This window comes from Myotis myotis, unplaced genomic scaffold (assembly GCF_014108235.1).
Source record: "Myotis myotis isolate mMyoMyo1 unplaced genomic scaffold, mMyoMyo1.p scaffold_m19_p_16, whole genome shotgun sequence".
Taxonomy (NCBI): domain Eukaryota; kingdom Metazoa; phylum Chordata; class Mammalia; order Chiroptera; family Vespertilionidae; genus Myotis; species Myotis myotis.
Genome location: NW_023416320.1, coordinates 12,491,117 through 12,503,167, shown reverse-complemented (window position 1 = coordinate 12,503,167; position 12,051 = coordinate 12,491,117). Strand labels below are relative to the sequence as shown.

Genomic DNA, 12,051 nt, shown 5'->3' with positions numbered 1-12,051 from the left:
CTTCCCCTTTGTTCTTCCTAATCCAGCCACTATTAATGCTTCTTCTGTGATACTTACCATATATATAATTATTATTTTATTTTTTGTATTATTTTTATTTTATTTTATTTTTATTTTATTTTTATATTATTTTTTATTTTATTTATTTTATTTTATTTTCATTTTATTTTTTTATTTTTATTTTATTTTCTATTTTATTTTTATTTTATTTTTATTTTATTTTATTTTTTATTTTATTTATTTTATTTTATTTTATTTTCATTTTATTTTCTATTTTATTTTTATTTTATTTTATTTATTTTATTTTCATTTTATTTTCTATTTTATTTTTATTTAATTTTATTTTATTTTTATATTATTTTTATTTTATTTATTTTATTTTCATTGTATTTTTATTTTATTTTATTTTTTATTTTATTTTATTTATTTTTATTTTATTTTTATTTTATTTTTTATTTTATTTTATTTTTTATTTTATTTTTATTATTTATTATTTAATAAAATTATTTAATAAAATAAAAAATAAAATAAAAATAAAAAATAAAAAAAATAAAATATAAAAACAAAATAAAAAATAAAAATAATAAAATTAAAATTAAAAATAAAATAAAATAAAAATAAAAAATGAAATAAAATAAAATAAAATAAAAAACAAAATAAAATAAAATAAAAAATAAAGTAAAATAAAAAATAAAGTAAAATAAAAAATAAAATAAAAATAAAATAAAAAATAAAAATAAAATTAAAATAAAATTAAAAATAAAATTAAAATAAAATAAAAAATAAAAACAAAATAAAAAATAAAATAAAATAAAATAAACAAAAAATAAAATAAAAATAAAATTAAAAATAAAATTAAAATAAAATAAAAAATTAAAAATAAAATACAAAATAAAAATAAAATAAAATAAAATATTTTTTTTATTTGTGTGTTTGGTTTTTTGTGTGTTCTCAAATTATCTGCATTTACCTCTGGCAGGTTGGTCAATGGTTAGAGCATCAGCCTGCAAACCCAAAGGGTCCTGGATTTGACCCTCTCAAGGGCGGGTACTTCGGTTGCAAGTTCCCCAACCTGGGTTGTGCAGAAGGCAACCAATCGATATGTCTCTCTCATGTCACTTTAATGTTTCTCTCTCTCCCCCCACTCCTCCCTCACTTCCACTCTCTCTAGAAAGCAATGGGAAAAATATCCTCAGTGAGGATTTAAAAAAAAAATTACTGCATTTAGCATATGTTGCTTTTATAATTAGAAGCAAAATTTTCCTTTTTAAAGGATGATGGCAGAGTATAACTGTCTGGCTGATTAAACAAGAACTCATGGTATATGTGCACTTGTGGGGTCATCACAAGTTCAGGGGCTCAGTCTTAAATTTCAAGTTATAGGTATGACTTGATTCACTATAGAAATGATTATGGTACAACAACGATCAGACTGGTTCTCTTCCCTCAATTCTCATTACCACTGTCTATATTATTTTCCCATCATGATAGATTCCCCCAGATGTAATCATTTCTTCAAAGAATTTGACTCTCCTAAGGCCCTTGAAGCAGGGTAACACATTATTTAAAATTTTTATTTTTTATTTTTTGGTATTAGCAATGTAAGGAATGATAGTGCTACTGAACTCAAGGGGTTCCCTGGCTGGGATAGTCTATTCAAGAACAAGATGTGGTTGTCCTCAGGTAGTTTTATTTATTTGCAACAAGTAAAGGAGACAGGGGAATTCATATCCAAAGTTCTGAACAGAGGTTTAGCCATTGCTGTTACGCACTATTTAATTAATGACGTTTTCTTCTTTGCAGCTGGCTAAACTTCAGGTCAAGCTCACCAAGTTGCAGCTGAGGCTTCAAAATACTGTGCTACCTTTAGCATTTAGCAACGTAGCATTTAGTAAAAACTGCCCAGACCCTGAGACCTTTGTTTTATCTAACAACAGTATAAGCACTGAGTGTTTTTATTGTTTTCTGCCATTTGACAGTTTTCAAATTATTCTTTAATTTGCTTTTTAAAAAATGTTTAGTAACCATGACAAGTTCACATGCTTTTTACTCATTCTTTTTTCTTCGGTTATAACTTGGAAGAGAGTGCAGATTCTGTGTGCATGAGGGGAGAAAGCAGAGACAGGGGAAAGGACCATTGGGGTTCTACTGCAATCGCTTTCTATTTTATTTATTTAAGTACTGTTCATCTTCACCCAAGAATATTTATCCATTGATTTAAAAAAATTTTTTTTTTTTTTAGAAAGAGTGGAAGGGAGGGAGAGAGACAAAGAGAGAGAGACGAGGATGTGAGAGAGACACATATCCATTGGTTGCCCTCTGCAAACGCCCCTTGGTCCGGGCCTCCAGCCTGCAACCAATTAGCAGGCCCTTGACGGAATCCAACCTGGGACCCTCCGGTCCGCTGGCCGAAGCTGTGACTACTGAGCCAAAGCGGCTCGGGCCGCAAGAGCTTTTTAAATCGCCTACCCACCGCTACCCTGGACCGCCTCCAAACAGCAACCAGGTAAGTCATTTAAAACGTTAACCAAATCCTGTCCCTCTCCTGCTTAAAACCATCCCGTGGCTTCCCGTGGCTTTTCAAGTAGAACTCAGCTGTGCCATGGCGGCCCCGTTGAGCTGTGCAAGCTTGCTGACTGCACCGCAGCCTCGCCGGCCTCTGTTCCTCAAACGCCCGCCTGCTTGCACGTCAGCCCGGCCTGGCCTGTGACAGCCTTTGCTCACGCAGGCGCTTGGCTCCTTCTCCGCGGCTTTTCGCGCAGACAGCACCTCCTCCCACCGGCCTTCCGCGCCTGTCCCATCACATTCATCCTTTCCGCTTCTCGCAGCACCTCCCGCAGCCTGAAATTATCCTCCGTGTCTGTTGGTTCGCTGGTTCTCTCTCGCTCTCCCAGCCACCAAGTCCGGTAGGAGGCAGGCAGCCCACGCCTCTCGACGACACATGGTGACACATGGTTAGTCGGGGGACGATCGCGGTGCCCCCCGTCTTCAATGAAGGGGTTAACTGGGCGAACGAGCAGGTGTAAGTGGACGCACCCTCCAAAGGAAGCCAGGGCATTCTCGTTCCTGAGATCCTAGAAGCCTCGGGAGGAGGGAGTCTTAATAAGGACCCGGGAGCGAGCGCAGGGAATACATGGGAAGAACCTGGGCGACGCAGTCTTCACCCGCTCGGAGGGAGCCGCTGGGCACAGGGCCATTCGGAAGTTTTCTTTTTTTAAGACGCCGGGACCTGACGGAAAGCCGACGGAACACACCGAGACCAGGAAGAGCCGAAGACCTGCGCGTCCCGGCGCACCTGGCGGAATCCACGCAAGACCCAGGACCCCCTGCAAACGCCTCCCCGGTCCCCTCGCGGGTCGGCTTCCTCCGAGCGCTGAAAGGGCTTTCAAAATACTAAATGAAGTGGGCATCTTTTTTCCAAATTAAGAAAGTAACAATAACCACCATCTGAAAATGGCAAGAATGTACAGAGAAGAAAGTCTGGAAGCCGAATTCCGCTCATCTCCCAGGCCCGCCCCACGGACCCCCACCTTAGGCCTCCCAGGGGGCGGGGCGTGCCCACGGACACCACCCGGCTGGGGCCACTCAGGGAATGTTTAGATGTAAAAGTAGAGCCCCATGAATCTCTGTTAGAGGCCTTTGTAGAAGGAATTGGCAGTGGTGTCTACAGAGGTGCCCGTTCAGATCTGCTGCTGCAAGAACCTGCTTCTGGAAGCACAGCTCATTAACAGGCCCCAGCTGCAACTTTTGGCGCCACCTGTGTTCACTCTGAGCCACACTCTTCCCAGGCTGCTTCCCATTAATGATGGCCCATGATGGGCTTATTAGAAACAGGCCAAGTTTACCCCAAATGGGATTCTTCCCACCAGCGACCTTTGCTCAGGGACTCTCCGCCGGCCTGGCCGACGCAGTCTGAGGCTTGGGACCAAGCTTCCTTCCTTTCCTCTCTCCTTCACAGGGGTTCAGTCTGCATGCTGTCCCTCTCTCCTCCTGTTCGTGTCCCTTTATCCTTTACATGAGTTCCCACCGATAAATCTCCTGAACATCTAATCCCCTCTTAGCTTCTGCTTCTTGGAGGACCTGGACTGTTGACACAGTGACTCTCCCCTTCACCACTGCTACTGACCCTCCGAAACATAGGGCTCAGCCTCTGTGTCCCCAGAATGGGGCACAGCACCTGGTCCGCAGTAACTGAATTGGTAGAGTGGAAGGCAAGAGGTGGAATGGGGCCCCGTGGCCTTGGCAACTGGTCATCCTTGCCTCGTGGGAGAGGGGGTGGCACACATGGTGAGCAAAGTTCACTGAACAGCAGGACAAAGACTGCCACGGGCCAAGGGAGGGACTGCCTTGGGGGAGACCAGCTGCATCCTCAGTGGGACCTACGTTGACCAGTGGGGAAGGATTCAGACCCCCTACTTAGACCATGTAACCTGGATCTCGGCAACAAGGCCTCGTGGCCCGTTTCTAATCCCATGATCTCTCCAGCAACCTCCACAAGCACTTCTCTGAACCTCCCTTGCCCTGCCCACTGGTCCAGACATAGAGGCTGCTGGGGATGCCACTGGGATTAAGTCAGAGAAGGTTTTCTGAAGGCAAGTTGTTAGCAAAGATTTGAAAGCTGTGGACAAGGATAGAGAGAGAAGGTAGGATACAGAAGAACACAGAAGTGCCACTTGTTTGGCACAGAGAGGCTCTCAAGGGAGAATCAGGAATGACAGCAGAAGGAGTGTGGGTGGCTCAGCGGGTGGGTGTTCATTGAGGAAACACCAATAAATACCGACATAGTGGATAGAGGGGTTTACATTTGAGCTGACAGATACTAGCAAGCCTGTGGGTTCCAGGACAAGAGATTGTCATGATGAATTTGACATTTCAGCACGTGGTTTTGGCTTCTCTGTAGAGGTTGGTGCAGATGAATGAAGGAACCAGAAAGCTCTGTGCTCATTCAAGTTGGGAGAGAGGAAGGTCAAAGTGAATGGGCAGAACCGGCTCTGCCCTGAGGAACTGGTCAATAATAACTACCCTGATGGCTTGTCTCTGCCACACTGAAGGCCTCTGGTGAAGCAGGGGGTCCCTCGGGGGTGAGGACGACGGAGCCCCAACGCGCTAGGGCGTCTGCATGCACGACTCCGGGGACCAGGTTCATTGACGCAGATCATTTTATTGTGGAACTACAGGGGTATATATAGCATGAGGGGACCAATCAGAGGGAGACACGTTGCTATAGGCGACCAATCAGAGGGAGACACGTTGCTATAGGCGACCAATCAGAGGGAGACACATTGCTATAGGCGACCAATGGCTGAAAGGCTGGGGTACTATGCACGTGGCTCTAGGAGTTAGTTCAGGCGGGCATTGCTACTTCGTGGTGTGCCGAGGAAGCATGTCATGGTGGAGTGTGCTCACACCATTGCATCAGCCGCAGCGCTGAGACATACTTCCCGAGCTCTACTACATCTCCCCCTTCCTTTCTAATTAGCGCCAAAGCAAAGGAGTTATCACTACTCAGAAGGAGATAGAAGGGTGGCCCTATAGACGGGTAAAGGGAGTAGCAGAGGCACGTGCCACTGGAAACTGGGAACACCAACTGGCATGAGAACGCCAGGGTGAGGTATCACAGCCCACAGTCCTTATCTGTGTGCCCCCGTGCTATTAGCGGTGATGATAGCACACATTAATAAGAATAACGTTCCTGCCAACGGGTTCCCCTCTGGCGCCATGCGCGCGGCTTGGTCTTGTAGAGCCTTGATGTCACCCCAGGTGATGGGGTGAGCTCGTCGGTGTCTAGGTCGTCTCCGTCGTCGGGGCTGGTTCTCTTCTATGGTCAGGTCCTCCATTTCCTCCACGGGGGGCGATGGTGGTGATCTACGGCTCATCGTTGATGGTGTAGGGTTTGACGTCACGAGCAGGGATCCACGCGGGACTTTTGTCGCCTTCTGGAAAAATACAAGCAAACCCTCTCCCCTGGGTTAAGAGCGGGTCGGGGCCTTTCCAGGCTCCAGTGAGTGGGTCTCTCCACCGGACCAAAGGAAGAGGTGTTGGTATGTCCTGGAGTCCTCCCCAATGTTTATACATAGGGGTTAATCCATGCTCATCAAAATGAAAATAATTGAGGGTAGTTAAGGCTTGGGTTAGCAGTGTATGAGGATTTCTCCCTATCACTCCCCCTTTTTCTTTAATCAGTTGGGCCTTGAGTTCCCTGTGTAGTCTTTCAATAATTGCCTGTCCCTGGGGGTTATAGGGGATGCCATGGTATGCTTGATGTCGTGTGATTTTAAGAAGTCTTGAAATAGGGTGCTGGTATAGCATGGTCCATTGTCTGTTTTTACCTCCCACGGGAATCCAAGGATGAGAAAGGCAGCCTTGAAGGTGGCAATGCTATGTTTGGCTTTTTCCCCCGTTTGGGCCTGTGCGAACGTAGCTCCTGAGCAAGTATCTATGACTGTGTGGACATATTTCAATTTTCCAAATGCTGGGACATGCGTGACATCTGCTTGCCATATGGCATTGGGCTGTAGTCCTCGGGGATTGGCCCCTCTGGGTTGTAAAGGCCCGAGGGGTAGTAGAGGGCCGCAGGATCGGCAAGCACGTATGAGGTGCTTGCACTGAGCCAGAGGCAGATGGGGGAAGAGCTTATGGAGAGAGGAGGCTGACATATGAAATTTGGTGTGTAGGAGTCTGGCCTCTTCTATGGGTTGTAGGGTAAGAGCTAGCTTGTCCGCTTCTGCGTTGCCTAGGGAGAGTGGGCCTGGTAGGCCAGTATGAGGCCGTAAGTGTTGGCTATACCAGGGCTGTTTACGGTTCTCTAGGATGTCCTTTAGGAGTTGGAGGCTCTGATCTAGCGGGGTATCTTTAGCTCTTAAGGTGGAATACCCTAGATTTTTTGCCGTATGCACCGTGTAAGCACTATCTGAGAATAAGTTGACTGGACTATTTTGACATTAGAGAAGGGCGTATATTATAGCTCTGAGTTCTCCTCCTTGTGCTGAGCCTTGATAAGTATATCTAAGATAAGTGGGGTTGGTAGACGTTTTAGGGGACTTTATTATTGCTGCACAGTAATGCTTCCCCGAGTCAGTGAAGGCACTGGGTGCCCTTTGAGGGAGCCGTTGACAGTTGGAGGTGGAGTGCAGGAGCTGGTGCCCTTTGCAGCAGCTGTTGACAGTTGACGGTGGAATGGAGGAGTTGGCGGTGCCTTTTGCGAATCCTACCGACAGTAACAAAACCATGATGGTTTGGGAGCTGAGCCCAGGGTGGAGGGAGGGATGGAGACACGGCTTCCGGGCGACGGGGCCGGAATGTCAGAGAAGGGGGTAACGGTTTTTCCTCGTGGACCTCAGCGGGTCGAATCCTTTTCAAGACCTTCTCCCAAGTGGAGGTGTCCCAAATGGGGGCCTTGATTAACCACAGATTGGACTGTAATAGATACTCCCAATGAGTTTGGAGTTCCTTTTCAGAGACCTTAACTCGCCTGCTTGGCAGTAAGGCGTGGAGCGCGCGCTTGTGGCGCTCTCGCCGAAGGGGGAAAGTTTCCCATTTTACTGTAGAGGGTCGCTCACCCGACCAGCCATTCCGGGGGGCCCCATGTTCGGGCGCCAGATGAAGCAGGGGGTCCCTCCGGGGTGAGGACGACGGAGCCCCAACGCGCTAGGGCGTCTGCATGCACGACTCCGGGGACCAGGCTCATTGACGCAGATCTGTTTTATTGTGGAACTACAGGGGTATATATAGCATGAGGGGACCAATCAGAGGGAGACACGTTGCTATAGGCGACCAATCAGAGGGAGACACGTTGCTATAGGCGACCAATCAGAGGGAGACACATTGCTATAGGCGACCAATGGCTGAAAGGCTGGGGTACTATGCATGTGGCTCTAGGAGTTAGTTCAGGCGGGCGTTGCTACTTCGTGGTGTGCCGAGGAAGCATGTCATGGTGGAGTGTGCTCACACCATTGCATCAGCCGCAGCGCTGAGACATACTTCCCGAGCTCTACTACACTCTGGCTTCATTCAGCTTTCTTCTCACTTGACCTTGACATAAGAAGGCGACCAGAGGAAATGCCCACAGCGGTGAAGCCCAGGACTGGAAGGTGCCAAGGGGAACCTAGCATCTTCCCAGCTCACACAGAGGTTTCTTTCCGATCAGACAGAGAACCACACCACCAACCTCACGAAAAGTACCAGACACCGTGATTTACTCTTACTTTATGAATATTTATTTTTTCTTCTTAAAAATGTACAAAAAATAAAATAACTGTATTTATAGTTTATAGATTCCCCCTCTCCCATTTACAAAACTATTAAGTTACATTTGCCTTTTTTTTTTTTAAAACACAAGAGCAAATTGTCCATCTATCAATCTCCCTTGCTTGTCTTTAAGAAAGGGCTGTTCATAGAATTTGGCACAAACCCTCTGTTTTCGTTGCATTTCATGATTTTAAATAAGAAGGAAAATAAATGTTCACTTCATTCCATGCTTCCTATGCTTGTGGCATGGGACGGGCCTTGGTCTTTTAGGGTCCAATTCCAAGATGACAACTGACTGCATTTTTCTGTTGGTCCCAATTTCCAAACACCTGTACAGTTTAAGCAATTTGGGTCTGTACTTAAAACACTTGTTTCACATGTCCCTCCTTGTACATGGATTTAAAAAAAAAAAAAAAAAAAAGCTTATTTATTTGACTGTGATTAACTTAGGGGACAACAAAAGAAGAGGAGGCAACATTTCCTATTTTTCTGGAGTGTTTTTACTCAGGAAATTTTCCTTGTCAGAGCTCTGCTACCTTCCATAGTGAAGAACAAATCATAGCTAAGCCATGGGCACGCTGAGAACGCAGAGGGAACCTGGTAAACATGAGGGACAGATCGGATGGCAGGTGGCACTCGGCACCATCCTTTGGTGGCACTGACCGCATATTCTTTGTTCTGGCAGTGGCCACCACAATGATTGCTCAGTGACCGGGGACAAAGGCAAAAGCATTTCTGATTTATTCTCTGCCTAGGGCAGGACCAGCAAACATTTTCTCCACAGAGTCCAGAGAGAAGGGTAGGTAGCCTGTGTCAAATTGCCAATATTTTAACATCTTTTCCCTCACCTGGAGTCCTATGCCCTAGTCCAATAGTATTTGCCATTGTGTCCACCAATCATGTTTGAAACCACCCCTAAGGCAAGGAGCATGGGAAGTGCATCGTATATCAGGTATTTCCAACACTGAGTGTGTCCATCTTAGAACAGAGCCCCATCAGGACCCAGGAGGGTCCTGCAGCTGCTAGTCCAGGACTCGACAGTCACAGAGTGGAGAAGGAGGGGACAGACAGGAGCAGAGCTGAACCCAGGATGCGAACCTTTGGCACCATGGGAAGGGTGGGGGATGAGTTGTCCAGAAGACACACAAGAAGGTGCCCCCTTTCTGCCACCCAGAGGTCTTCCTAAGCATGGCACCTGCCCTCCATTCCATTCAAATCCTCTGTAGTGTCAATGAGAAACAGCTGGGCTGGAGGCAGCCTGTCCATCCTGCTAGGGGCCCCACAGGCAGGTGGCTGGGAGGGCAGGGAGCCCTCGGAGAGAAAGATAAGACATCAAAGTGCTTTACAAACAAATCTGGGCCCTTACATAAAACCTGTCCTGGATCTCGGACCTTGGATGGGGGATGTGTCTGGCTACCAAAAAGTTGGTTCTTCCACCCACGCAGGTGAATGCAAACCCCTGGACCACCTACCTGTTCCCTCAAAGAGAGAAGTGGCCCAGGACGGTTCAAGCTTTTGCAATTGTTTAGGGAAGTGTGTTTTCTCGTCATCTCTCAGGACCTGTAGCAGGAGGTGGAGTTCTTCTCTGCAGGCTGGTTTCAGAAGAGCCAGGGCTCTTCGGGCACTTTCCCTCCTTCCCAACCCAGCAGCCAGGAGCAGAGGCAACTGGTCCCTCCCACTCCAGCACTGAGGCCCAGGAGGCCGCCCTGGCCTGTCTGTTCAGACATGAACTGCTGGCACCGCTCTCAGCACTGCAGTCGGGCGTTAAGGGGGCCACTTGAGATGAAGGACATGCTCGTAAACTGCGCGGAATGCACAGTGGCCAGGATCCTCATGACAAGCTCAGGCAGTGCCAGCACCAAAGCTGGAGGAGCTGGGGCCTCAGGCTCTCTGACCTTTCCCACAAGGCAGCTCAGAGGAGACCCAAGCAAAGCACATCACCGTGAGACAGAGGCGGCTCCAGAGTAGGCGTGCCCATGGGAGAGGACGGGGCTCCCTCTGTGGACAGGACTGAGTTTCTGGCCGTGCCCCCTGGAGCTTGTCTTGGCACCCACCATAGTCACCTACACCCTGGAGGCCACCTCCCTAGCCCAGTGTGTCTCCCACACAGCAAAGAGGCAGAAACCTCTTGTAGAAAGCAGTGCCTCCCCTAGGCCAGTGGCAGTAAACATGCCCACATACCACAGGCAAAATATATTATCGCAATATTATAAACACTATGTACATGAGAGCCAGCATGCCTTCTGTGTCACCCACTAAGTACATGGCAGCTGAATGTCTTCCTGCACAAGGCCCGATGGCCACTTGCTGGGGACCCGGGAGGTATCTAGCAAGATGACCTTCCCCGGTCAACCTGAAGGGTTGACCAGCAAGGGGACCTCCACCTCTTACCCCACCTCTGACCAGTGCACCCAGGAGCAGCTCATTTTGTCCAGCCACGCGGGAGAAGTGAAGAGGTGAGACAGATGAGACCAGACCTTCTCAGGCTCTTCGAGATGAATGGGTTGGCGGGGCTGCCCTTGAAGGCTCTTGATGGCGTCATCTGGAGCCAGTGGTGACTTGCAGAGTCCTGGCAGGCCTGGTCCTGGGCTCCAGAAAAAGGTGGGCAATAAATAAGGGTCTGACAGACGCAAGGTCCCTTCCCGAGGGGCTCCGGCCTCAGCTCCAGAGCAGGAGCTGGTGGACGGGCCAGACGCACTGACAAGGAGTGGGGCTGTATGCCTTGCCCCGCCTCCAGCACGGTCGTGTAACAGCAGTTGTGAGATGGGTGAGGTGGGTCTGCGGGTTCCGGGGCTGGGCTCCTCCTTTCCCAGGGAGGAGTGCACGGAGGGGTCCTGCGAGGGCAAGCCAACCAGGCTCAGATCTCCATGAGTGTGATCTTGAAACCTTCCACCATGCTCTCCATGTTGAGGATGAAGGTGTCCTCATTTGAGTAGTGCTCAATGATGTTGTCATCCATGTTCACCAAGATGCTGGGGAGGGGGCGGGGGAGAGACAAAGGTGCCATGAACAATGTGCTCGGGCAAGGATGGACCACAGGCTGGGGGTTCCCTTTGCCATTCTTTTGCAAGGGAGGCCAGGAGGGGTGGAGGAGAGAGGCGACAAAGCAAGGGAAGAACACACGCACTCTACTGTCTTTCTACAGAAACAAGTTGCAGGAAAGCAAAGCCTCAATTTCTCAGAACTAACCTCCTGATTCCTTATTAAACAGGACTTCAGAGATCATTCAACTCAACCCTCTAGATATAGATGGGTAAACTGAGGCCCAGAGGAGTTAACAGAGGCTAAACTCACAGACTTGGTTATTGACATACGGACAGAGCCAGGACCTGAACAGGTAGGTGCCCCATTTTCATGGCCTCTTGAAGTTGTATTGTAAAAAGTACCCTGCACTAGGAGGAAGAGGAAAATAAACCAGAACTGCAGCCAGCCTCCGCTGAGCATGTCCTGTGTTCCAGGGTGACAGAGACCTTGCACTTCATCCTCACAGCGACCTTGCAGGTAGGTGTGATTGGTGCCATTTTGCAAAAGAGAAAACTGAGCTCAGTGAGGTTAAATCACTCCCCAAGTTCATGGCTGAGCAGGGTTTTGAAACTAGCTTTGCCTCCCTCTGAAGTTCATCCTTTACCCCATGTGACCTACTCCTTGGTTAACGATCCCCAGTGGATTTAGTTGTAAGAAAGTCAATGACTTTCAGGGTCTGTCCATGACTTCGAAGTTCTGGAGTCAATCCCCTCCATCGAAGTCAAACAGATCGTACTCTGAGAATGAAAAACTGACTATCGTTTTACAGCCATGTGTCAT

General features: G+C 47.5%; 1 protein-coding gene across 4 annotated transcripts in view; it reads right to left on the bottom strand.

The window, feature by feature from the left end:
- Window positions 1-8,193: 8,193 nt before the first annotated feature.
- GRHL2 (grainyhead like transcription factor 2) overlaps window positions 8,194-12,051 on the bottom strand; it is a 120,924-nt gene continuing 117,066 nt past the window's right edge. For 3 of the 4 annotated variants that reach the window (XM_036337933.1, XM_036337934.1, XM_036337932.1), the window contains one exon: window positions 8,194-11,219. In XM_036337933.1, the coding sequence (XP_036193826.1) occupies window positions 11,105-11,219 (115 nt within the window). In that variant the 3' untranslated portion in view covers window positions 8,194-11,104. The remainder of the gene's footprint in view (window positions 11,220-12,051) is intronic. The other variant, XR_004972441.1, reaches the window with a different exon arrangement.